This window comes from Phoxinus phoxinus (genome assembly GCF_949152265.1).
Source record: "Phoxinus phoxinus genome assembly, chromosome: 7".
Classification (NCBI taxonomy): Eukaryota; Metazoa; Chordata; class Actinopteri; order Cypriniformes; family Leuciscidae; genus Phoxinus; species Phoxinus phoxinus.
The window spans coordinates 30,881,805-30,908,785 of record NC_136882.1 but is presented as its reverse complement, the minus strand read 5'-3'; the positions used below and the strand labels follow the sequence as shown (position 1 = coordinate 30,908,785).

The 26,981-nt window shown below is 37.0% G+C and overlaps 3 protein-coding genes across 4 annotated transcripts in view; 1 reads left to right on the top strand and 2 right to left on the bottom strand.

Annotated features, from left to right (window-relative positions):
• Positions 1-175: 175 nt before the first annotated feature.
• Positions 176-8,992, bottom strand: znf148 (zinc finger protein 148). 2 transcript variants are annotated; one of them, XM_079619577.1, is made up of 7 exons: positions 8,833-8,992; positions 7,261-7,636; positions 7,010-7,135; positions 6,658-6,781; positions 6,491-6,574; positions 6,094-6,212; positions 176-5,991 (listed from the first exon to the last, which is right to left on the bottom strand). In XM_079619577.1, exons 1-7 carry the CDS (start codon positions 8,835-8,837, stop codon positions 4,378-4,380), a joined length of 2,448 nt encoding a protein of 815 aa, XP_079475703.1. In that variant the 5' UTR covers positions 8,838-8,992; the 3' UTR covers positions 176-4,377. The 2 variants fall into 2 exon arrangements, with proteins under 2 accessions (XP_079475703.1, XP_079475704.1); XM_079619578.1 differs by having other exon boundaries at positions 7,261-7,722; positions 8,833-8,968.
• Positions 8,993-10,460: 1,468 nt separating this feature from the next.
• snx4 (sorting nexin 4) lies at positions 10,461-23,589 on the bottom strand. The gene is made up of 14 exons (XM_079617929.1): positions 23,455-23,589; positions 22,423-22,547; positions 18,483-18,621; positions 18,249-18,398; positions 17,281-17,328; positions 16,784-16,839; positions 16,602-16,674; positions 16,130-16,191; positions 15,497-15,562; positions 14,237-14,326; positions 13,354-13,453; positions 12,566-12,711; positions 11,906-12,020; positions 10,461-11,764 (listed from the first exon to the last, which is right to left on the bottom strand). The coding sequence occupies exons 1-14, from the start codon at positions 23,539-23,541 to the stop codon at positions 11,717-11,719; spliced, it is 1,305 nt and encodes a 434-aa protein (XP_079474055.1). The 5' UTR covers positions 23,542-23,589; the 3' UTR covers positions 10,461-11,716.
• A 622-nt stretch (positions 23,590-24,211) lies between these two features.
• Positions 24,212-26,981, top strand: part of tgfbr2l (transforming growth factor beta receptor-like) — a 12,705-nt gene continuing 9,935 nt past the window's right edge. Inside the window, exon 1 of the mRNA XM_079619726.1 lies at positions 24,212-24,410. Coding sequence (XP_079475852.1) covers positions 24,353-24,410 — 58 coding nt within the window. The 5' untranslated portion in view covers positions 24,212-24,352. The remainder of the gene's footprint in view (positions 24,411-26,981) is intronic.

The window sequence follows — 26,981 nt, the reverse complement described above, 5'->3', positions numbered from 1 at the left end:
GGTACTTTTAATTTTAGCCATGTATCAACCCTACATAAATGATTTAAACCCATTTTAAAACCCAGCCTATATTTTTGTGAGTGTGAATCTCACAGGTGGAAATGTGCTAAAAGTCATGAAACTGTCACAATGCAATGTGGATTAAGACACAAGGAAATAGCACTCAACAACTTAATGTATTTGGAAATTTAATATTACACAACAAGAGGCACGCAATCAAAAACATCCAATCAGAACTTTTTCTCCATGTCTTAGGCAAAGTACTGCATTAAAGTATATTCTATGGAAATAATTCGGCTACAATAAAATGGATACATATAAAAATATAACCAGTGTACAAAGACAGTCAGAGTACATGCACTCCCCAATAAAATTAAATGTCTAAAACTATTTAGAAGAGCTCTCTTACTAAATAAAACCATTCAGTTTTCCAGTCGAATTAAACTTGAAAGAAAACAATCATCCACCATCTGTAACACCATCGGACTTTGATGCTCAAAATACCTAATCAATTAAGAAAAACAGTCATGTGTCAGGATATGGATATGACCTTTTACCAAAAGCAATTGATCTTACAAAAAACATCACACAATTTACTAAAAGAAAATAAAGCATTAAGTTCTTCCCTCAAATTATCATTTCACTTTTTTCTATTTCTGGAGCAGTAATTATTGATTAAATATTTATAATGCAGGTATCACATGATATTGAAATGATAAATAACATCCTAAAAATCCTCTGAGGGAGTAGGAGATCGATACAAGGTCTTTTAATCAGTTTGCAATCATTAAAACTGCATTCAGAGGCAATTCATAGAGAGGACAGTACATATGTAATTTTACACACAAGAACACAAACGTGATTTTGTCACAAAAGTTGTGCTGATAGTCATCAGGGACCATAGGAATGAGTAAACCGAAATGGCAGCAAATATTCTTAAATCGTGTTGCACTCTCTCTATATAGGTACTACACTCCAAGAAATGTGCACAGCAAAATGCACAACTTAAAATATTCAACCTATTTACAACATGTAAAAACAAAGGAACATTACAGGAATGTTTAGGCACATAAAATAAACTAATCAAAAGCACAGAAAATCTCTTTGACACCCAGAACATGCTGACTATGAAAAAACACACACTGCTCTTAATGGGCCTCATTCACAAAACATGAGAAGAACATCTGTGTAAATTGTTCATACAACCATTCAACAATTTACATAATAATGTTTTTTTTTTTTTTTTATGATTTACAAAGAAAACCAATGAGTGTACATCTTGGCATTAAACTACTATTGTAAATCATAAACCTAAGATTCAAGATACAATTATGGGGGCAAGCAGGTACATTTCCATAAACAATCTGAGAAAACAGAAACAAAGCTTTTAATTTACATGATTAGTTAAGATAAAAAGATATGTGCAATAAACAAATGTTATGTGTACATATACATATTAGTTCAATTGTACCAAACATTACACTTTATTTTTTTGTTCTATATTATTCTAATAAGTAACAGCGAGTGATGCAAAGACATATTTGCTAATGAATAGGTGTTTTGAGACCAAGAAAAAGCATAGAAATATGATCTCAGGCCATACATTCTTAAATCACCTTTCTTGATTTCACTCAAGACTGATATAGATTATATCAGATTTGTACATTATGAAGAGGGGAAGGTGGGAATTGAAAAGTGCTTTAAAACAATAACGGCCTATGAGCTCACCATCCTATTTAATGGGTAATATTTATCAGATCATGAGTGCATCTAGAAATTCAAGAAAACAGAATGTGAACAAATGAAATCAAAGTGATGAAATGCACAAACCGTTGAGTCAAGAACTAAATCATTCACAATGATAACAAATGAAAAAGTGCATATCTGTTAGTGCTGTTGCCCTGGACAATTGCTAAAAGTGGATCCCCAAAATGTGGGATATGTGAAAAAAACTCTACAGATGCCTTGTTCTCCGTGTCCACCTCAAATCTGATTGGCAAGACAGTCTCTAACGGTTCTATCTATTGTTTTGATCCAATAGCCTTAGGATAAATGTGCACAAACATTTTTTTCGTGATTATATAATCTTATTATATAGATTTATGGGCTAGGTCCATATAAACTAACTATGCCTATACCTGCAGATTGCTCTAAACAAAATAGACTGCGTCTTGGAGAGAATCTTTAAGGGAGCAGTGAATGCAAAAAAAATTATAAAAAAAAAAAACCATTTCAACATAATTAAATGCACAAAAAGATTAAATACATTTAGCTTACAGCGACAGGGGCATGCAATGTTACTTGTAATTAATGTAATAGTACATTAAATCACAAAGAGGAACAACCCAGATATAAGTGCCTTACTCAAGTTTAGGGCATCAAAGTAAGGTCCTTTCAGTACCTCTCCAGGCAACTTGTTACAAAACTAATTGAAAACAGAACCAACTGATTGTAATGCTAGGTTAAGGTAGTTTCTATAGACCTATATTATTAGGTCAGTCTGTTGCTCCAGCAGAACACTATCCAAATCGGAATTGATCTTTGTACAATTTTCTCTTGGGGAAGCCACATTAACCCAATAATTTGGACTACTACAAGAACAATGCAGTAGTAGCTTGGATGCTTGATTTTAGAATGCACAGGCTAAATAATCTGGCCAGCCAAAGTGCATTATCGAGCACTAAATTTGTACAGTCATGGCCAAAAATTGTCAGTGAATACATTTTGTGTTTCGCAAAGATTTCTGCTTCAGTTGTTGTGGTGTTGATACACATTATTGTGATCAGATGCATTTAAAAATTATTACATTATTATTAATTATTATTACAAAAGCTTTACTGGCCAAAGAAAAATAACCTTATGCAAAACTTTACCAGCTAACATCAACTAATCATATCAGCACATGGGAAAGTGTGGACAAAAACTAGTGAGGTAAAATCGCTGATATGGATTGTAAGAATCATTCTGATTGGATTATAAGAGCAGACTGATTGTTATAAAAGGAGGAAAAAAGTGCTTCAAATCATTTTTCTTGTGTTAGCAATGGTTACCTCCAAAGAAAGACGTGCAGCCATCATCGCTTTGCATCAAAATGGCATTACATGCAAGGATATTTCTGCAAAGAACATTGCACCTGAAAGAACCACTTACAGGATCAAGACGACCTTCAAGGAGAGAGGTTCAACTGCAGTTAAGAAGGCTTCAGGATGTCCCGGAGTGTCCAGCAAGCATCAGGACAGTCTCCTCCTGAGGAGTCAGCTACCAATCATCTCATTACTAGTGCAGAGCTTGCTCAGTATTGGCAACAAGTGGGTGTGAGTGAATCTGCATGCACAGTGAGGCGAAGACTTTCCGACAAAGGCCTGGTGTCAAGAAGGGCAGCAAAGAATTCACTACTCTCCACGAAAACCATCAATGACAGACTGAAATTCTGCAGGCAGTACAAGGATTGGACCGCAGAAATAGGTGCAAAGTTGTTTTCCGACTGTTTGGGACATCTGGTAAATCAATTGTCCGGAAAAGAAAAGGTAAACACTACTGTGAGTCCTGTGTCATGCCAACAGTAAAGCATCCATGTGTGGGGTAGCTTTTCATCCAAGGAAGTGATTATGGCAAAATTATGACCAAAAACACTGCCAGGAATAAACATTGGTATTAAAACATCCTGCAAGAGTAACTACTTCCAACGACCAGGGAGCAATTTGTTGATGATCCGTGCATCTTCTTGCATGATGGAGCACAATGTCAAGGCAAGAGTGATAATGAAGTGGCTCAGAGATCATTAGATGGAAATGTTGGATCTGTGGCCAGGCAACTCCTCAGATCTTAATCCCATAGAGAACCTGTGGTCAATCCTCAAAAGGCAAGTGAACAAGCAAACGCCCACATTATCAACTCTGAGCACTAATAAGGCAAGAATGGATAACCATCAGTCAGGATTTGGCCAGAGCCAATTCCAGAAGTTATAAAGAAGGGTCATCACTGGAAATAATGACTCTTTGCATATATTGAATGTTTTACCAATTGAAGCCTTTAAAACTTATGAAATGCTTTTCCAGTAAACCATAGAAACGTGAAAAAAATAATCTACAAAATACTGAAGCAGCAAACTTTGCAAAACACGAGATTTGTCACTGCCAATTCGTTTGACCATGGCTGTTATACACAAATAATGCAATGATACATAAAAAGTATTCCACAGTCTCCAATAGAAGTACTGATAATGAAATCTAACATGTGTATCACTACTTTAATTATCACACATGCATGATTGCTTAAAGATGGAAAAGCATAAGTATTTGCACAGAGATCACATTGCCCTCACTGACAGAATTATAAAGTGCCTTTAAAATGCTTCAAATCATTAAAAGCTCTTGTTTAGCCAAAGGTTTGACTGCTTGTAGCATCCGGAGATGAAGTTAGTTGAGTTCTTGTTTCATTAACAAGAGAGAACTCAGGAAAGTCTGTTCCTCCATGACCTCTCAAGCTAACTTGTCCACTTGCAATACTAAACTGTGAGGATATTCCAGATCGTGAGCTCGGGAATTGAGATCGAAAGTTCTGGTCGAAAGTAGCAATCTGAAATGTCTGACTGATGCTTTGCACGTCTGTCTTTTTGGGAGATGTTACTTGGTCGAGGAAGTCCTCCGTCGGTGAAACTGATGAAGGATTTGTCTCATCACCTGAAAAGGAAAAGGAGTGTTGGGAATCTACTAAAAGGCTAAAGCTAGGTTTCTCCAAGGTGGATCTCAATGGAGAGTTCATGCTTGGTCTGAACCGGGATGGGGAAGTGAACTGCTTCTCTGTAGAAAACAAAGGCTGGCCAGCGAGACTGGCACTGTCATTTACAAACGTAAGACTCTGGTTGTTCAGGTAGGTGTCGTTCTGACTGGTCCTTTCCAGAGCTTGCTGGAGAAACTTGGAATACTCATGCAGAAGGCTGGCCTTCTCGGCCGGAGGCGCTTGTGAGCTGGTTCCCAAAGCCTCGTTGGGACTGCTCTCATCGGAAGAGTTGATAGAGATGCTGGATGTGACCTCTGTGTCCGCCACACTGAAGGAAATCTCTGCTTGCCCATTGGCCTTATTGGAGTAGTGATCGAGAAGCGTCTGCAGGACCTCGTCTGGAAGGACATTCTTCTCGCTATTGGACTTGATTTCCACGTTCAGTGTCGGAGTCTCAGAGAGGATTGTGGCGGGAACGGTCTCATCAATGACGCTCGCTACAGCTGCCTGAGTGACGGAGGGCTGCGACACGATGCTGCTCACGTTAAGAGCATAGTCTCGACTAGTGTTAGCCATGGCCGCCTGGAGGTATCGTTTCTTCTTAAGAAACTGCATGGCGTCATCATAGTTTGTGCTGCTACCGGTTGGTTTTGCTTGTCCTCCTTGAAGAGGGTCAACAGACTCCATGTCAGGATTTGTCTCGACATCTAATAGGCCTTTGTTGTCCACAATCTCAAACGTGTATCTCGTTACTTTGCTCTCTTCGAATGAGGACAAGGGAGAGAGACTCTGGGACGGTTCTAGAGCCTGTTGTTTCAAACCTCTCCTGCTGGCGATTTTCTTCAGCACTAGTTTCGGAGGACTAATTATCTCATCACTAGACTCCTCCCCTGCAAGATGCCTGTTACCAGGCGGGGAATCAGGGAGCTCAACGGAATAATCTGTAACTACATACTCGTCCTTCACCTTGGTGGCTACAGCGTAAAGAGGAAGACACTCACTTTTGGCAAGCTGGTCTTCCGTCTTCTCCTCGTTATCAGCTTCAATCCCTTTGTCAATAGTGGGACTTGTGAGCAAGACCCGACTTTTATCAGAAGTCTTCTGACGTTTCTTCTTGGGAAGGATACATTCCTTGGCAGGAAAAGAGAAGCCCAAGCTCTCTGGGGTGCGAAGAGGGCCATCTTTGGCAGCTGCTTTCTGCACCTTCCTGTCCTTATTCTCATGGCACATTCGTCTGTGCTTCAGTACTCTGTCAGTTCTGGAGAAAAACTGTTAGGAAAAATATATAACATTATTTTTTCAGTCTGTATAATGCATGCTAACATTTTAATTGCCTAGTATCGAATCTGATTTGCTTTGGACTGCCATTACCTGATGGCAGTAGTCACACTGGTAAGGCTTCTCCCCACTGTGTGTCCTCTTATGTCTCTCCATGTGGTATTTCTGAATAAATTTCATTCCACACTCATCACAGCGAAATGGTTTTTCTCCTAAAGGGGAGACATGACAGGCTTTTATATACACAATATAAAAGAACAATTTAGGCAAGTCAAGTAGGTCTACTTTTCCCCGTCAAAGTATGCCTAGACTTGTTTTCTCAGTGTATAAACACGTACCACAAAACAGGGACTTGCAATGGACCACATTTATAAATAGATCATTGACTCTGAAGATTTCACTTTACATGTCTAACAATACCTTGGAGATAAATATAAATTACATTTCTTTTTTGCCACTGGTGTAATGTTTTTAATCCCTTTCTGCTTACCTGTGTGGATTTTCTCATGTCTCTGAAGCAGGTACTTCTGAATAAAGCGCATGTCACATTGATTGCACTGGAAAGGCTTTTCACCTGCAACAAAAGTATATTTGTACACCGTTTTGTTATTTTATATGTCAATTATTCCCACAGGACCAGGACATTTCACCACTTACCTGTGTGAATGAAGACATGTCTTTGTAAATGGTAGTTTGTCCTAAAAACAGCATTGCAGTGCTCACAGACATGGGTTTTTGGGTTCTGGTGCCCAAGTGAGCCATCTTCATTAATAGTGAGAATCTATCAAGATGGAATACAGTTCAAAACTACTTTATCTTTTCTTTCCTTTGGAGCGTAATGATGTTGTATGTCCATAACACTGTATGGCTAACCAATACCATAAAAAAATAACATTAGCCTTTAAATTAGTTTTGCACCACTGTATTGTACTGTAAAATATCCCTCACTTAAAGTACTAATAGCATATTGTTTCTTTATCAGTTGCATCTCAGATGCATTATATTAAACCTTTGCAGGCGAACGCTGCTTTCTCTTCTTTTTTTTGTGACAGTCGGATGGGTCCCTCCCCGGTTTCTTCTCCTTTTTATTCAGAATCAGTGAGTCTGGTACTTTCAGCTCCTGCTTTATATTGACCTAACAAAAGAAGAAGCAACAAAAAAAATCATTAATTTAATTTAATTTAAGTGCTCTTAAAAAAATAAAAGTAAAAAAATAGATAGATAGACAGACAGACAGAGCTTTAACGGCTGTACACTTACTGGCATGTTGAGTGTATAATGTAGTTTATGGGAGATTCGCTGTGAGAAAGCTGGTTCATCCTGTCCATCATTTTTCACTGTCTCCTCATGCACCATCAGGTCATCATGGGATATCAGATCATGTGAGGTCAGGCCTCCACCTGCCAGGTCTTCATCATCATCATCGTCATCATCATCCTCTGCCAAAAGGGGATGATTAGCCAAGCTCCGTTCCCCAAGTGTCATATCCAAACTGCCTCTTCTTCCTCTTCCATCCACCCTTGAGGGTCCCAAACCTCTGGATGAGTGGTGAAGTCCCACAGGGCCACATTTCATAAGCATCCCCTCCAGCTTGTCGTCAATGTTCATCGCTGAACGCTGAGCAGTTGAGCTGAAGCTACAGGAAGAGACAGGACCAACATAGGAATTCCAATCAGCAGTCAACACGGTTGTGTTCACAGCACTTCCCCTCCGTCGACCGGACTGAGAGAAACAACACGCTTAAGTTTTAAGGGGGGAAAAATTTGGAGGGGGAAAAAGTCCCCCTTTTGACAAGCAGCAGCAAAACCTGATGGTCCACGTTCTCCAGCATGTTTTGAGAAAATGGAAATTTGTGACCTTTTCAACATTTTTAAAACGTTTTTTCAAGGTTTAAGTGAAAAAAAGAGTGGATATTTTCAATGTGGTCTTAAACTTTTGGTCCCCAATGTTGGTCTAACTTGTATGCAGAATCAAGCTAAAAAACATTTATCGCCTGCTAGGCAGAGAAGAAATAATAATAAACCCAATCCGACTTGACATGTCGTGAATAGTCATTGTCAGAATTGCCACTGGAGCATAAACTAATTTAATAAGGAAGCATTCTTGCCTTTTTATGTCAGATTCAAATTTTGACTTAAAAGACAATAAGATACAGAAAATACTATCTAACTGTACGGACTACTGGATGAAAACAAAAACTTGAACTAAACGTAGAACTAAGCTCTTTTATAGATAAATTAAAGTTGTTTCAATATAATTGAATAACTTTATAACATTGACACTGTTATTGAACTGAATTTAGCTGAATAATGACGCTATATAATGACGCAGATCTGTTTTATAGCTGAAATTGAAGTTAATTATTAGATGTTTCAGGGGGGAAAAAATGAATAGTAGCTACATATGCATCTGGCATGTCAATCATCAACCTAGACTAAATAAAATACAAATAGGAACTGGATCAACGTATGATTTAAATGGTCCAAAAACGAGGTTAAGCTTTATGCATGCAAACTTATTCTGATATGTAAAAACTACAAAATAAACTGAAAGTCTATGACTGTGTTTACAGTGTGACACTCAAGCACAACACGGGGCTGCCTGTTGGCACTGTCACAGATACAAGCGAATTTAATTTGACGTGAGTTTAATAAGACTACTGAATTGTAATACTGGCTTAATGTATTTCAATATATTAATGTAACTTAGAGTTTAAAATCGGCCTGATCTCCATCTCTATGCTGCCATTTCATCACGCACACAGAGACCGGACTGCTAACATTTTCACGGCTGATTGTCACGCAGACCCTCGCGGATGAAGAGTATACGTACCGCATGTGTTGTCAGAGAAGCGCTGGCGGCGGGTTCGAGCCGCTCATGACGTGTTTGTCAAACTTTACTGCGATGCTGCGGCTAGCATGAAAAGCTAGCGAGCTACATTCCATCTGCAGCTGCGCAGCGGTGCATTGTGGGATCGCAGCGGACCCGCTCTAATGAGACTGACAGGTCGGGTTTGCCTGTTACAGTAAGCAAAACTGTTTGACATGATTTAATAAAGGTTTATGTAAAAATATAAATGTATGCATTTAGAATCGCATCAACATTTCTCTCGCCCTATCTAAAATGTAGTTATTAACTTAACTCTACTGTCTGTAGCATAGACAGTATGTAGCTAACGTTACTCGAGTACGATTGAGAAAAAACCTTCCTGAACTTTCAACTGTTCAGACTTCAGACATAAAATTAATCCCCCTATTTATTTTGTAACATCTGTTAAATTTCATATTCACTTTATTTTAACTATTTAACTATTCAACCTTTAACAATAACTTTTTTTTAAAAAAACGTGCAGAATCTGGAATCTTACAGAATTCAAAAATTCATTTATTTTTAATTTAATATGAACACTCCCAGTGTCTGTTATTAAAAAGCTTGAAAACTTCCAGTGCTGTAATAATTAGAAATGTCATAGGAAATATCACATCATAGGGAATTTGTATATATTGTAAAGGACAATGGGGGACATTTGAGTGTGTGTGTGTGTGTGTGTGTGTGGGTCATGTCTTGCAAATTCAAACCAAACCAAGCATCTGACTGACCATGTCACTTGTATTCAGATAGGTCTGTGAGATCAAGTTGTTCTTAAGTAGGACACTCACACACCACTAGAGGGAAGCATTACAACCCAGAAACAAATGGAGAAGGAGATTCCTCCTGAGAAAATGGCTGAGGCAGCATTTACTGGAATTTTGTCAGTTTACTTTCTTTTTTTTCTTTTTTTAAACCATTTTCAGCAGTACACTGTGCTGACATCTTAAGTTAAAGGTGATGTCTTTTTTGACGGTAACACTTTAGTTAAGGTCTGGTTCTCACTATTAACTAGTATTAGCATGCATATTAAATAATGGCTGCTTATTAGTACTTATAAAGCTCATATTAATGCTTTATTCTGCATGACCATATTCTACATTTCATAATCCTATCCAATACCTAAACTTAACAACTACATTACTAACCATCAATAAGCCGTAATTATGAGTTTGAGGCAAAAGTGGTAGTTAATTGTTAGTTAATAGAGAGAATCAAACTCAAAACTAAAGTGTGTGACCCAAAATACTCGTTTCAATACGTTCTCCCATCTCAATTTAGTGTACAGAGACAACTGACATTCGTAGGTTGATGGATTTAAACTTGATTTAACTTTGCATGTTTAAATGTATTTGATTAAACAATTCCCTGATACCTTCATATGCATCATTATATAAAGAGTACTTTCATTACCACTAAAACTCATTTCATATAAACTGAACTATGATCAAAATGAGCTACACATGATCTATGCTGATGTCTCAGACTATCATAAAGATGCATAACATAGTTACATCTTAAAATAAAGGGGACAAAAGACAAGACAGTACCGGTAAATATGACACTCACGACATATGAAAACACAAGCCAAATGATAATGGGAATTTTTTATTATTTTATTATTACCATTAGTGTTACACAATCAATGATTTTAACAGTATATACAAATGGTTATCTCTACCCCCCTATAAACCAAAAAAAAAATGAACCAAATGACCAGGGGTCAGGCTGAGTTACACATGCAACTCTAAAATGGGGAAATTATTATATCCAGCCTTTCCTGTGACCTTCATATTCCTTTAGCCAGATTTCTATCAAAACATAGACCCACCCACTCATCATAACAGATGACAAATATGGCATTCATAGTGGACAAAGAAAATCTGCAGAGTTAAGTTTTGAATAAGGCATAAACAGCATATTAATATTTCTCAGATGAACTGAACCATATAAAAGGGAGGGGGTCAGTGGTTATAAACAGCTTCGTTTTTATGGCAGAATGTGCAGAAAGTTACAGACCAGCGTATTATGATGAATTTATGGGACTTTGTTTGCTGTATGGGCGTTAGGGTAAATTTAGTTTGCATGTGAATAAGACCAGTTACTTTTCTTTTCGTAGGAAATTTGACTCCTGGTGTCCTCCGCGCCAGGTGATAAAGATCATTTCGCTTGTTCCACAGAAACTGGACATGTTCCAGATGTGGGAGACCACTATTATGGGGAGGGGTGTGGGCTATGATAAAAATGGAACTGCTGGATTCGCTGAGAATTTTTTTTCCTCCCAAAACCCACCCTCATATTTTGCCTTGACAATTTTAATCTGTGCTTTTGTGTTTTATGGTTAACTAGAGAAGTAAAAAGATAATGGAAAAGGAAAAAAAGGAATGATTTTAGCAAACATTGGCATCAAAAAGCATGAAGATAATAAGAAAAAAAAGACAAATGATAAAAAAAATCATTCCATAGTTCTAGATGAATCGATCTTAATTAAGTTGTTCTTCTGTTTCTGTCTGAAGTGTAGTCATTAATTGTATGCAACCTTCACAAACTCTTGTGTAGGTCAAAATAGTGCAGTCACAAAAGTAACCAGATCTAAAATCTGGCTGGTGAACATGGAAATAAATAAAACAGCACCCCATTCATTCATTATTTGGACTGAAACTGAAACTAGTGTATGTCAATATTATTCAATACCTTTTTACACCAGAGCATCTGGTGCAAGAGGCTGACAAAAGTTTAGGATTGAGAGGAAGACTTGAGTCCCCAAGGTCAGTCTCTAGGAGTGTGTGCTTCTCTGGATTGACATCTCCAAGGCCTCCTGGTGTTCTGGTTGTCATGGCTGGAACCCTCACATCTTACTGAAGCACTCTTTAGCGTTGTTCCACACTTGAATTCCCTTAAAACAAAACATGCTTGTGTTAAATGCAACTATGCTAATTCTGTAAATAAATCTAATAAATAGTCTGATGAGTATAGAGACAGGGGTTTTGCAAAAACAAAATTTTGTTTTTATTTTGTTGGCACGGACCATACTCACCTTCTTGCACATGCTGATCTGCATGATGGCATAGCTGATGAGAGCCTCTCTGAGATCATGGTCTTTCTGCTCTTTAAACCTCTCAATGTCCACCCATGCACTTTTCACATATTCGCTACAAAAAAAGACAAAGCTATTTTGAAACGTTCTCGCCATGAAATGGAATGAAGCTTGACATGAGTTGTTATATCCTCAAATCAACATATTTTTAAGATCAACTCAGTTGTATAATTAGCCTGGTTTTGGGTTCACCTCTTTTTCACAGAGGCTGCAACAATATGAGCAAAGTAAGTGCATTTGGAGCATATCTGTCCATTTCATCATTTTAGTGCTGCCACAGAATGAAAAGGCAGCCTTGTAAACCCTGAATATAAGTATAATAATAATATTTTCTGACAACATTTACAGCTTTTTGTCATCAAAAGAACATAAAATGCATATAAAGTGAACTGTACAGTCATCAAACACAATTAAAAACTTGTATCAATTATCTGCAATATATTCTGAAACTGACGAGCATAAAGTCAAGTTTCTCAAAGGTGATCTCGAAAGAGCAATAATTCTGACGTGATCTGAAGACAGCAACAGAAAACACTGAATATGTGTTGTGCCATGATCAGAGGGTTTAATTCAGTCGTGTGGTAATAGAGCACTGCTTACTCGCATTCTGTGTTTCTTTCTTTGACCAGTTCCTCTCCTTCTTCAATCTGTGTCTCCAGCATTTTCAGCTTGGCCTCTCTCTGCTCTGGGGTCTCTTGTCCAAAGAGTTTACTGGTCATCCCCTTCAGAGAGAAGGTCCGTACCGTCTACACAGGAAAAGAAGTCAATGACAGTAAGCCACACTCTTCCTCCCATGTTTTTTTGCAGAAAGCTGAAATGTGGACGTTTTCCTCCCTTTTTTTTTTTTTTTTTAGCCAAGTGGGCCTAGTAATTATCCATATCAGCCAATCAGGTCTGAATGTGTTATGCATGTCGTTGTTTTTTTGTGCAGCTGAAATGTTTACATGTTAAATGTGCCATTGAGATCATTCTTAGAGGGCTCTATCCACCCAAACGGCAAGGCGCACAATTTTAATTGCATAAAACTGTTAAAAACCCTCACTAGTAAACCCGAATCCTTCTAAAGCAGAGGTGGCCAAACTTTTTACTACAAAGGGCCAGAAATCTAACTAACTAACTAACTTACATAACTAACTAACTGTAATCTAAAATTTAGATTTGTTGTATCCTATACATTTCAAAGCAGAAAATAAACCAAAAACGTCTGATACATTATATGTGTTTTATAATGGTCTCTCTATTTTTTCCCTTCCTCTTGTGATATGACATGGGCCTGAGTTGGAATAAAAACATTAAGACTTGCTGGAAAGTCCCCCATTCCAGACGCAAGAAGGGTGATTGTGGAGCTCTGTCTCTGAGAGCTGTCATGTGATTAAATGGACACTGACCCCAGTGGCGAGTTCCTCCCGCTGCTGTTTCTTAGAGGTCAGATCCTGGGCGGCCATCTCCAGTTCAAACTGTGTCAGTTCATGCTTCCTACACACTGCCCTGTGAAAACACACATTAACCGCAACATATACAAAATCAACCATAAAAGTAGACAATCTACTTGTTTCTTATGGAAATTGTTAAACTGAAAGCCTAGGTGACCTGCAGCGTGATTGCTTTCAGAAAAAATGGGAACTGATGGGGGATTGTGTAAATAGTGTAAGAAAGTTGCATATGTGTAACTTTATAAGCCAGTGGAGGCTATCGGCTCCAAGGAGTTCTGGGAACGGTGCAGTTTGAACAAAATGTACATTTCTAATCAACCTCACTGTTATAACAGCTTGTGTTTAGTATACTTCAGTTCACGTTTAAAGGGGTCCTATTATGCTTTTTTAATTTATTTTAAACTTTCTTTAGAGCGTAATGTTGCTGTCGGAGTATGAAAAATTTCTGCAAAGTTGCAAAGCCCAAAGTTCACTCCAAAGTGGAGTAAGCACTGTTTCTGAACTCCCTGAAACTCCTCGATTTGATTGTAGTCTTGAGTTTTCTTCCAGGAACGTTCAAGTCACAGTATATCTAATTTAAATAATTCCCACCCAAGGCATACATAATAAAAAGGGGCGAGGCCTGGTTGAGATGCATTAGTAGTGTGTTATGGTAAAGGCTGTGTCATTTCCAAAACATGGTTGATGGTTAACGCAATGGTTAAAGCGACAAATATGACAAATTTTGCCCTTTTCAAGTCTTGATTTGAAGTTGGCAATAAATGTTTACAATTCTCATTTTGGGTGAACTCCCCCTTTAACATAAGGACATTCAGGCAACACAAAATGAATACTGTACCTTACTGCGTCTGCATAGAAAAGGTACTCTTTCAGCTGGTCAGCGTAATGCTCCTCTTCCTCTAGAATATCATCTACAGAAGCAGCATACCTGTAACAAACAAAAGTGCCTGATAAAAGGGTAGTTGACATATAACATGTCGATGAACTTCCCCTACCATGGTACACTACCATTCAAAAGAATGGGCTCAGTAAGATTTTTGTTGTTGGTATTGTGTGTTTTGCACTGATGCCAGGCTTAATCTTTTGTTATAAATAATCTTGTTTTTTGGTTTGTTTCCCTTAAATTCCACCTAAAAAGATCAAATAAGATGATGTACTTTTCATTTAAAATAACGGAATTACCCGAATAGGCATTACCATGTCTTATTTAATAAACCACTTTCCGTTGAGTTTCCAGGAAAAATAACTATATATTTTATATACTGTGACCATGATATAATATTTTGGTCATACTGCCCACAACCTAACATCACAAACTGGCATTCTGGTAAAACTACATGTATTATCCTCTCTAAATCAGACGTAGAGCCTGTGGAACTAATGCCAAACCCGCAGCAGAGCCAGTTTGGGGTATTATGAGGAATTTTTAGGAATAGGTGAGCGACATGATCCCTAAAACAGTCTGACAGCTGCCAAATGTGGGCTGATGATGGACAGGTTGTTTCTTTCAATGCTGAGACAGACAAGCAGCGCATTGGGCTCTGACCTTTGACCTTTCTGCTAAGTACAGCAATCTGGAATCCATCAGAACATGCAGCAATACAAAACCAGTATAGAAAGGAAAGGGACTGGTTAAAGACTCACTGAGGACACTACTGCAAAAGAGTCCCTTTTACAACATCCTCATCATAACGTTGAAAAAATAATAATACAGCTAAATATTTTGGCCATGGCTCTCAGAGATTCACAGCACGGTCTGCCAGCAAAATCAAAACCCGAGCCTCCCAAGGGCTCATCTTTCTGGCTACTTGTTATGGGGGGGGGTCGTGAATGGAAATATGAGAGGATTCAGATCAATCTGGCAAATGTGTTTTACAGCTCAGTAGAAGAAGCACACACATGTAGAATCACAGGAAAGTCCTGGGGTGTATCATACAGCACTTCCCTAAATGAGCTCTTGGAGGGTAACGGGATCGTCCCAGGTAGGAGAAGTACAATCGAAACCAGCTGCAATAAAATCTTGCACTAATCCTATAAAGATACATGAGAATGGCTCATAAAGCAGCCTTCGTCTGTGTTGCGTGCGCTGTGCACTTACGCGTCCATGTGATGGCCGGCGCTCTGCAGCCCATCTCCCATCTCTTTCTCAATGGCACTCCACTCGCTGTCCAAAACAAACAAAGACTCGCATTAAACCACTGCAGCTGACCGCAGCTACACAATCGCAACCCAAAAGATTTACCCCAAAAATGCTTCTCACAAAAACAGTTCACAGAGCACATTATAAAACATGCCTGGCTCTTTCAAAATGAGGGTACATTATTGTGATTGTAACATTGTGAGATAAAACTTGGACCTATTATTATAAAACCTGGTCTATTCATCACACAGAATGACAGTATAGAGAAGACGTGAAATATAGTGCACGTCATATATGAAAAGACGCAAACGCTTTTACTTTCACCGGTGATTCATTATTTTTTTCTTTAAAAGTAAAAAAAGGTAGTGTACAAAGTATTTCAATAGCTGTCAGGAACCTAAACCGCCTTTTTATGGGACCTTGGATAATGACATGCATGTAAACATGGTCATTATTTGGAAAAAAGGAGCCCGGACATTCTGCAGAACAACTCTTTATGTGTTGTAAAAATGTAAGCCATATGGGTTTTGACATGGCATAAGTAAATAATTCATATCAAAGTGAACCATTTCCTTTAAAAGAAAATATTACCTAAAGACTCTTCCATAATTTCCATGCACTTTGTAGACTCCATATAGGCGATCAGCTGCTCTCTATAAAAAAGAAAAAGAAAAAAAAAGAAAGAAAGAAAAGAAAAAAAGAAAGAAAGAAAAGAAAAAAATAGTTGAACTCTGTTAGTAAATGAATCTGATTTTAAGAAACATTTTTAATAATAATAATAATAATCAACAAAACAGCTAATTTCACTCTATGATTGTAATGCAACCACATATTAAATTAAGATTTATACTTTAGATCATTTGGGGGAAAAAAACATTTTTCTTTAGTAAAAAGGGGTGCTTTCTAAAAAGTACTAAAATAATTGTTAATGAAATCATCAGAATTGCTTTCCTTACAATCATTCCCAATAAAAACTAATATATACAGTATGTTTGTGGGACTGAAATGACTTTTTCTAATAGATTGAGCAGCATATTCGGCTGTGTTGACTGTTTACACTCACCGCCCGAACTCTCAGCAGCTGTGAAATAACAGACTGCAGCTCATCACCGTAGTGTTTCATATCTGCAAATCTCCTGTGAAACACACACACACACAGGTCAAGTTTCAGGGTTAACAAACAGCACGGTCATATCTTCATGCATTTTATGACGCTGCGTAACACGGTTTGCAAAAATAACTTACTTGTCTGGGTTCTTTACTCTGAATGTGGCATTTAAAGCCTTTAATCTTGAATCGGCCTGTAAGGAGGACACAGGCCAAATGTTGACAGACAGATTCATGTTTGGGTTTTTGTTTGTTCAGATGGTGTAAAAGCAGAATCACAGCCACTCCTTACAACAATTTTTTTTAAACAACTGAGATCAGATAAACACTGCAATATGGCAATAATATACACTAACATAAAATACTGCTGCTCTTTCGTGTTTGATCCAGAACGGTCCAACAGACTTCCTGTGCCTGTTTACATAAACTACAGCGTACTGATAACAGATTCCTCACCGCAGTAGCAATTCAGTCACTTCACACAATTTTTATTTGATATCAACACATATTTAGTCAGATTCATATCAACATATGAATAGTGACCTATGGTGAGAAGCGATATATATAAACAACAAAGTCGTGGCTAGAGGGTTAAAGAGAGAAAGAACCCAATGAACTGGAAAGTGCTGATATACCTTCGCCTGAAATCCTGTCTCAAACACGGTTTCCTTCCAACCATTTTCCTGTGGGGCAGAGAAAGGATGCAATTTCTGACACTGACAAAGGGCATTATCAGCATTAAATGTCAGTTAAAACATTTTTTTTTTCAAACAACAGAAATAAGGGCTGTCAATTTAACAAATTAATTTAGTTAAATTATTAAAATTCACAAATACTAATGGTATGTTGTGAATTGGTAGGCCAGGGATAAGCTTACACTACCATTCAAAAGTTTGGGTCAGTAAGAAATACGTTTAATTAGCAAGGATCAATTAAAATGATCAAAAGAACCAGTAAAGACTTTTACATTATCAACTTTTGAACTTTCTATTCATCAAAGAATCCTGAAGAAAATGTTTCACGGTTTTCACAAAAATATTAAGTAGTTGTTTTTAACATTGATAATGATAAATGTTTATTTAGCAACAACCAGCATATTAGAATGATTTCTGTAGAATCATGTGACAATGAAGACTGGAGTAATGACGCTGAAAATTCAGCTTTGCCATCACAGGAATAAAAACTTTTTTTTAATATTTTAAAACGGAAAATAGTTTTTTTTTTATTCTAATAATATTTCGTAATACACATTTTTGCTCAAATACAGAGCGTTAGTGTATGTTCAATAATATAAAAAATATAATATACTGACTTTTAAAGCCACTTATAAATGTTTTTTTTTTTTTTTTTTCAGAAAACATTTTTCATTGATATTGTACATGTGTGGCTACCATGTAATTAATTCATTTCAATTTCTACTAAGCTGTCAATTCATTTTAACTTAAAAAAAACCCCATTTGTGTCAATTCATTTTAACTTAAAAAAAAACATTTGACAGCCTAGTAAAAAAAGAAATGAATTGACTACAAATAATAATAAAATACATTTAATTAGACATTACAAATCTTCATATCAGAAGAACTTTATTGTCCAGACTCTCTACCTCGGTGAGGAATGAATAGAAGATCTTGTCATTGGACAAGACTTGGTGCGAGGCCACTCGAAGCAGGAAGTTCTCTAGTCCAACCCTACGCCTCTCCACGAAGTCAGGGTCCATGTTGTCTGCTGTCAGCTTGTGCCAGACAAATTCAGCCTGTTGTACAAAGCATGAAGTTACAGTGTATGAAGGCAAATTGTGTTTACAAGCAGCGGTATCCACAGCATCTTGTTTGCATACCCGTTTTTCAGGCAACGGCGGAACCACCACAAATGGATAGGCAACTAACAAATAGTTTCGAAGGAGCTCAAATTCGCTGTAACGCCTCCAAAGAGAATCTGGGACAGGATTGGTCCCTTCTGATGCAGCATCCACAGGTCTAAAAACACAGAATAAATGACTGTCAGAAGTGGAATGAAACCTAAAGAAATGCTCATTTTAAATAGCTTTTCAATAAAAATGTGTTAGGTTTGGTATAAACCTTGATATGTACAGTACACAAAAGTGTGGAAACATTACTGTTCCAAGCATCATTACTCTAGTCTTCAGTGTCACATGACCCTTCAGAAATCATTATATTCTGATTTGATACTCAGTTATTATCAATGTAGGAAACAGCATTTATTCTAAACAGAAATCTAAGTCTTTACTATCACTTTTGCTGAATACATTATTGCTGAATTAAAAGTATTCATTTCTTTAAAAAAAAAAAAAAAAAGACTCCAAACTTTTGAATGTTAGTGAATATTTTTACGCATGCGATTTCTTGTGAGCACATGAAAGTCTGTATATTTTTATTTTTGCAAGGGTCCCTTTAGGGGATCCGTACTTTAGGGGCTTCATAGTTAACAGTTTAAGCTAATGTCTAAATAAAATGAATCTGAAATAAACACTGTAGAGATCTATGAGGTTTCAAGTTGTGGTTCTAGTTTATGAAAGCAGTCATTTTAAGGGCCTTTTCAAACACATGCCAAAGGTTTAACAGCGCTGTGTAATCTTGCTGAATTCCCAGTGCATGAAGCCATGACTCGAGTGCTGCTCATTTAGGAGCAGAACTCCACTAAATCACACTGCTGTGTAGGAGCATGTACTGTATATGAACTCTTCTGCATTAATTAAACATTTTCTGCAGTGTGTCAGTACTCAGTTCGTATTGTTCGTATAAGCATGCCACTGCTTTTTGATCAATGAATTTCAATTACTTTTCCAGTCGTTCCCTTTTATTGGACGACAAATAAAATCAAAAGGTTGGGCGATATAATGTCAAAATATACATATAATATAGCCTAAGTTCTAAGAAATTAATACTTCTATGCAGCAAAGATGCATTTAATTGATCAAGTGACAGTAAAGGCATACTGTTACAAAATATTTGTATTTCAAATGAACTTTCTATTAATCTACTCTGAATTTTTTTATCAGTTTCCACAAAAACATTAAGCAGCACAACTGTTTTCAGCATTGATAAGAGTAAGAAATATTTCATGAGCAGTAAATCAACATATTAGAATGATTTCTTAAGAATCATGTGACACTAAAGACTGCAGTAATGATGCTGAAAATTCAGCTTTGCCTTCACAGGAAAATAAATACATTGTAAAACATATTAGTTATTTTAAATTGTAATAATACTTCACAATATTACTGTTTTTACTGTATTTTTGATCCAATAAATGAAGCCTTGGTGTGGTGGGATAAGAGACTTCTTTCAAAAACATAAATCATACTGACCTAATCTTTTAAACTATAGTGAACACAAATGCTCAACTTAAACACTTGTTTTACACATTATTAACAATTAAATTCCCTGTATTTTCAGATATTTTTTATGATTGTTGAAGCCCTCAATAATACAAATGGAAAAATGCAAAACATTAAGAGATACAGAGAAGGAAATATACATGAGGGGGGAAAACACTGAAGAAAAAAAGGGTAGACTTTGAAATAAGATCCTAACTTCCCAAGGCCTCCAGGGAAGAAATGGGAGCACATAATGTGCTCCACGCTAATAATCCATGATGAAATCAAAGCACAAGGAAGGTGCGGATTGGCTGACAGGCATTCTCCACTCAGACTGTACAACTTTCCCCAAGATCAGTGGCACCAAACTGCTCTCTAAAGCCCACTGTGTGTGTGTAGTATGCCTTCCACATGGTGCTTACAAAAACACTTGCTTCCTTTTATGGAAACGAGCAACAGTACAGCACTGTTAAGTTATCTCCATGTATAAAGAATCAATAAAGCCAAAAATGTTATGCCTATGTTAGCATCACGATTATATTTATATACTGTTAAGGTTAGGGATTTGAACAAACCCTTAACCCTGAGCATGTAACTCGTCACGTACCGTTTGTACAACAGATATGAATGATACCTCAAATCACGCGGCCTGTCGAGCAGAGGTATGCTTTTACTTTTTCAAGCAATCAAACTTGTGATTTTCCTTGTGGGACAGTAAAATAGTAGAATAAACCCTGAAGAAGGGACTTGAGTCATATCTTTGCAACGACCCAGAACACCCAAACAAACACATAGCAAGCAACATGCTAAAAACTGTAGCACAAACTGTAGAGCATGGTGCCAGAAACACAAAGGTCATGGGATCGATTCCCAGGGTATGCATACTGGTAAATTGTAAAAAACCTTCAATGCATTGTAAGTCACTTTGGATTAAAGTATAAGTAAACTATTAAAGCCAAATGTATACATTTAAATGTAAAAACTATTCAGAGCACCTTATGGACAGCAAAGCTGTATTTATTTGAGCAAACATTAGTAATATTGTGAAATATTATTACAATTTAAAATAACTTGTTTTCTGTTTTAATATATTTTAAAAAGCAATTTATTCCTGTGATGGCAAAGCTGAATTTTCAGCATCATAACTCCAGTCTTCATTGTCAAACGATCCTTCAGAAATAATTATAATAAAGAAACAGCATAGCAAATCCCTGGCAATCACCCTCAACAGCAACTTTTTGCATGAACAAGCTCCATTCTCATTTAATTAAAAAACTGTAAAAATCTAGTTCTGGGTGCTTTTTTTTCTTTCTTTTTTTTAGACGTACCAAAAAACATGTTTGAAAAAGTCTTGGTTGCAGGCAGTGATTTTATGATTTTGACCACTAAGTATTGTTTTCGAATCATGTGATAATATGTTATTGCACTCTGGCCAGCATGCGTGTTTGGCCCTGCTGGAAACACAGACAAAGCACATCTGCCTGAAGCGCTGACTCATCGCCCTCTCCAGAATGACAAGTCCCTCTTTCCAACACAAAGCTTGGCGGGGTCAGAGTGAGAGGTGAAAGTTACACTTCTGCTGCATATCACTTCCTGTTCAGTGGGATACTTCTGTTTTGTTTTATTTGATGTAGAAAGAACATGTTAAAGTGACAGACCCAGGCACAGGAAGAAGAGGTCTAGTGTAAACATTTAAGTAAAGAGAGGAAATCCGATGGTCTCAACCAGTCCGGCTTCCACAGTTTCTGAGCTGGTATAGTGTGCCGTGACTCTTTGATGTTTTGCAGTTCGCTATGCTAGTACAGCGCGAGCATAGTTCAGTCAGAAAGTCAATGTGTAAACTTACCTTATCTACAGCTGGTTATTTATATTCACAATGGGTAAAAACCATTAGTTTCATTAGCTCCATACTACTTTTTTAGTTTACATATCTCTAAACTAACTTCATCCAAACCCCTGACCTTCATTATCATGTCAAGAAAGGAACACATGCAATACTTGTGACATGGTAGGGTTTACATGGCTTCTAGCCTCCTTTAAAGAACAAGTATTTAGTTAATACTTTTGTATAGTTTTGGCTTAACCACAGAATAAATGGTATATGTCAATATATTAGAAACTCCATATACATGTTATAATTCATCAGTTGATGATTGGATTGAGGAAGATCTTAATGCTTGCTTGCAATCGATTGTAAGAAAGGGGCAGAGTTTATCGGAAAAGTCCGGCATAAGTCACCAGAGATAAGTCTATCATTTCACTCGAAGATCAAGTTATGACATTGAGATTAAAAATTACGGGGGCAATAAATATATATAAAAAAATAAAAAAATGTAAATAATAAAACATGCACAAATTAATTGTTCACAATAAGATCTATAACCTGAATTTAGACAATAGATTTAATGAGTCGTAGCACTGTGGAAGGGAAGTGTCTTACCGTGTCTCTATAAGATACACAGTATACGTCTCTTGCATGTTGACAGCATTCTTGCCGGTCCTCTTCTCTGCTTCAGCCACATTGATCTCCATCCTCTTCAGAAGATTTGTCCCTTTTTCAACCATCTGTCAAATTTGATCCAGAAAAGCACAATGTTTAATATGCACGTTACACCACTACGGTATCCTTATGATGTTTTCAATGCAAAAAAAGCACAGGTATTTCTAAGAGCAGATTTCTCATATTTGGACACATCGAAGCACTCATTCTTTTTCAAAACATCTGTTAATCAGATTTAAAGTCAATTTTCAATAAATCAATTTTTTCCATGCTTATAGTTTTGCTCAGTATGGGTAATCCCCATCAGATACAAAAATAATGTCACTAAAAGTATATTATTATGAATATAGACAATGAATTAATGAATGACTGGATTACACAGGATGGTTTCAAACTGACTTTCAGCACCATGCCAGACTAAGGTTTAGTTTCATAAAAAGAAATCCAAATTAAAAAGGTACATTCGTGTTACGAACATTGTAATAAAATATATATATATTGGATAGATTTTGTCCCATATTTCAACATCAACCCAATAAGAAATTCGAGTACGAAGCAGTAAACAAGATCTAACAATATGTATAACCCCAATCTACTGACTTGAACATGAATCAAGGATGCGGACTAACACATCAGATGACTGTGATATACTGATGGGTGTTTACAAACTACGTGGCAAAGGCTCTTCATTGACAACATAAAGTAAAGCAACTTTCTACGTCTGTGGCTTTATATGATTATTGTTTACATAATTCAGAAACACTGTAATAAAAAAGTGCAACAACATAAATCTGGCTCATGTAATGTGTTCCGGGAACCTCCTGATATTTTAGCAATATTGATATGGCCATTCATGAGCAAAAGCAAAACACTGCCGTTCCGCACATAATCACGCGCTCACACGCGCGACATCTACAAATCAGCACACATTATCGGCCACCCTGCATAAAAATATTCTGTTACGGGCTTTACCGTGTTTTTTAAGTTGTTTTCCGACTCAGAAGGAGTCAGATCTGTGTTTCCAATCACCGCTATTTCTTCGCTTCCTGAATCCGCCATGGTTTGCCCGTCTCGCGCTTGCGCGTTGGCCACTTTCACTGTATCACAGAATATGTCCGCGTGCACGCGCGCGTGACATACTCATAAAAAAGCACGAATATTTAAAAAAAAAAAAAAAATTTGTTGAAATGATTAATATTAATAAAAAAACTGATTAAATGGTGTAGGGGTATATGTCTCATGAACTTTATTATGATTTCAGCGGATTATTTTTCCCACTTTAGCCTACCTGAGAATTAACCGAGCATTATTATCACGAAATTATTTGAATAGCCTAGCTATTTACATTTTGTTGCAGCGTCACAACAAAAGGGCGGAATTTGTCGGTTTTGTATGGCTTAACTTTTGTGGGGAAAAAATAAAAAGCCTAGGCTTTAGACGAGTAAGACGACCTATTATTATTATCATTACAAAGAAAGAAAGAAAGAAAGAAAGAAAGAAAGAAAGAAAGAAAGAAAGAAAGAAAGAAAGAAAGAAAGAAAGAAAGAAAGAAAGAAAGAAAGAAAGAAAGAAAGAAAGAAAGAAAGAAAGTAAATTGTAGTGCTTCTCACTACAAGCTGGACTGTAGTTCATTGTTCCCTCTGTATATTGTGAATCGTGCATTGATAAATGTGAGTTCCTGGGCGGATCCGCTCTCGCTCACATCTGGATTAAAAACATCTGGATCCGCCTACACGGAACTCAGTCACACACACACACACACAGTCCTGAAGTCTCTTACAGATGAGCTTATCTGAGTCTTTGACACGAGCAGATAAAGAAAATAACGGAATCGCTTCAGCAGTTTGGGATCTTCGGATCGTGAGATATTATGGGTCGCGGAGGCTGCAGTTTGTGGGCTCACACATCTGTTCTTCTGTGTTTCTGTCGTGAGTAGATCTTCACTTCTCTCGATCTGCTTTCGTTGTCTGGCTCCACGCATCAGAGCTTTGTCTTTGAGCTTATGTTCAAAACTTATTTTGACACTGAAAAAAAATCTAATGTAGCTATTTAAACAGGCTACAGAAACAAAATCACACAACTGTAAATAGATAGCCTTAGGATACAAAAATGTTTTTTTTAAATATCTTGTTTAAAAGTTTTACTCAGAAAAAATAGCCTAGGCTACACAATGCTTGCGGTGACAATAAAAATGACTTCCAGTTCCAGAAAAGTAATTATTTTGGTTTTCTGAGATACTGCAAATGCAGTAAATAATTGTCTCAAGGTTCAAGTTTGATTTAGCCTAATAGTTTTACAGTTTGATCGAGTTGTGAGTTGAAGCATCACCCATAGTGATTTTGCCTCCTATTGCCACACATTTCTTATAAAGGTTTGATTGATGGATTAGTGCAATAAATAATCAATGCTTAATTTAGATTTTCAATGTAGATTTTTATGTAAGGTGTAGTGAATAAAGGTGAGGAAAATAATTGTAAGTATATGTAATAAATATCAATATTGAATATCCAATTCATTCTTGTTACGATCCTTGAAAAAATGAATGATGAAATTATTCTTAATGTAAAAAAAAGCTAAAACGTATACCTCCTGAGGTGACGCGTAGGTCCAAACTAACATGTCCATCATATTTCTTGTTTGTTTGTTTTTAAGGTAAGAGTCACAGTAGTAGGCTATAAGTAGTTTGACACCAATTAAAGTCTTTGGATTTTCATAACAGTGGTTAATATTGAAAAGTATGTAAGAGATCTGCATACACGATTGTGTTGTGAAACTGTTGGGCCCCCCAAAAAAATGCTCTTAATAAAATACGGAATCTCTACATTGGGCATAAAAGATGCCATGCACTGTGACCGCATGAAAACAACACGATAGGAAAGTTCCAACAGGGAAACCAAATCTTGAGAATCCAAATGATCGGGGCCTCTTTAAAGGGTTTGGGTGTGTATAGAGTAGCTCCACTTACAACAACAATTATGAAATATTACCATGCGGGCGGAGAGAAGAAAACTACCACTTCGCAGTCTCACTTATCATATCCCATCTGTTGTTTGAAACGACTCTAAGAAAAATCTGTGAAATACAGAAAGGCTGCTAGTGTCCGTGTGTGCGAATGTGACCTCACAGAGAGACTGTACATAAAAATACAAAGACATCCATCTAGATCCCTTGATGCTTCTCTGCGTTGTCAACATGATTGCCCACAATGGCAATATTGTAATGACTTAAACAGAGGGTATGATGCTGAAAGGCCTAACCCAACCCAAGTGACCTCTCACTGAACACAGACTTTCTTTTTCTCCTTTGTTTCCAAGAAGAGTCCAAGAAGTTGTTCTTTAGGGCATGGGTTTGCATGGTACCTGTGGAGGAGAGGCATCTTGTTTTGAATGATGATAAATGGTTGCTTCTTATTACTTGGCATGAGAACATTTCACTGACAATGATGAGAGATTGCGTTTATTATCAATGAGTAATGGGGCCACCCTCCTTAGCACTGAAACGGCACTCATGGAGTGTGTGGGAGCCACAGTCAACATTAAAACAGCAACTTCTGAAGACATCTGTTTGTCATGAATGCGACAGTTATGCCAGTGCTGCTTTCACTGTACTGTTATGCATTTAATATCAGGAAATGCTTTCAGGGATCAAGCTGAGTTTAAAAGGAATTGGAAAAACTTGGAAATCTGCCACCCAGTGGGATAGTTTGATTACTGCATACTGGGGCCCCCGAAAATGCTTTATAGCCTATACGGGAGGGGAAATAATATATATATATTACACGTGTAATTTTTAGATGCATAAGTCAGGTACTCTCTGTTAATTTTGAACAGCAGACCTACCGTTTTATTTAAAACATATTTTTGGGAAATATATAGAGATATATAATTTATTAAAATATCATAAATGTAAAAGTGTCATGTATATATATGCAATGTATACAATACAATACAATATATATATATATATATATATATATATATATAGAGAGAGAGAGAGAGAGAGAGAGAGAGAGAGAGAGAGAGAGCGAGAGAGAGAGAGAGAGAGAGAGAGAGAGAGAGAGAGAGAGAGAGAGAGAGAGAGGGGAAGTTGTTAAAAATAAATACTTCTAAATATCGAAATATTATTTATTTACTATATACCATTTTACAAATACCAATATAGAAATCTGCTATTCACACACACGCACGCACACGCACGCACGCACGCGCGCACACACACACACACACACACACACACACACACACACACACACACTACATATTACATATATTCATTATCATACTTATGAATTACAAATAGGGAACGAGAAGGGAAACTTGCTTGAGTGCAAACTAAATAATTGCAGGCCAGCATCTCTTGTCAGCATGCAGCCATTGGTTTTCCCATAGGCACTGAGGGGTTGAGCTTCAAACTTGGCCAGTATGAGCGTTTCTGGCTTCAATTTATTTCTGGAGCAGTTGCTGCAGAGTTTAATTACTTTAAAGTTTATGGAAGGGGGG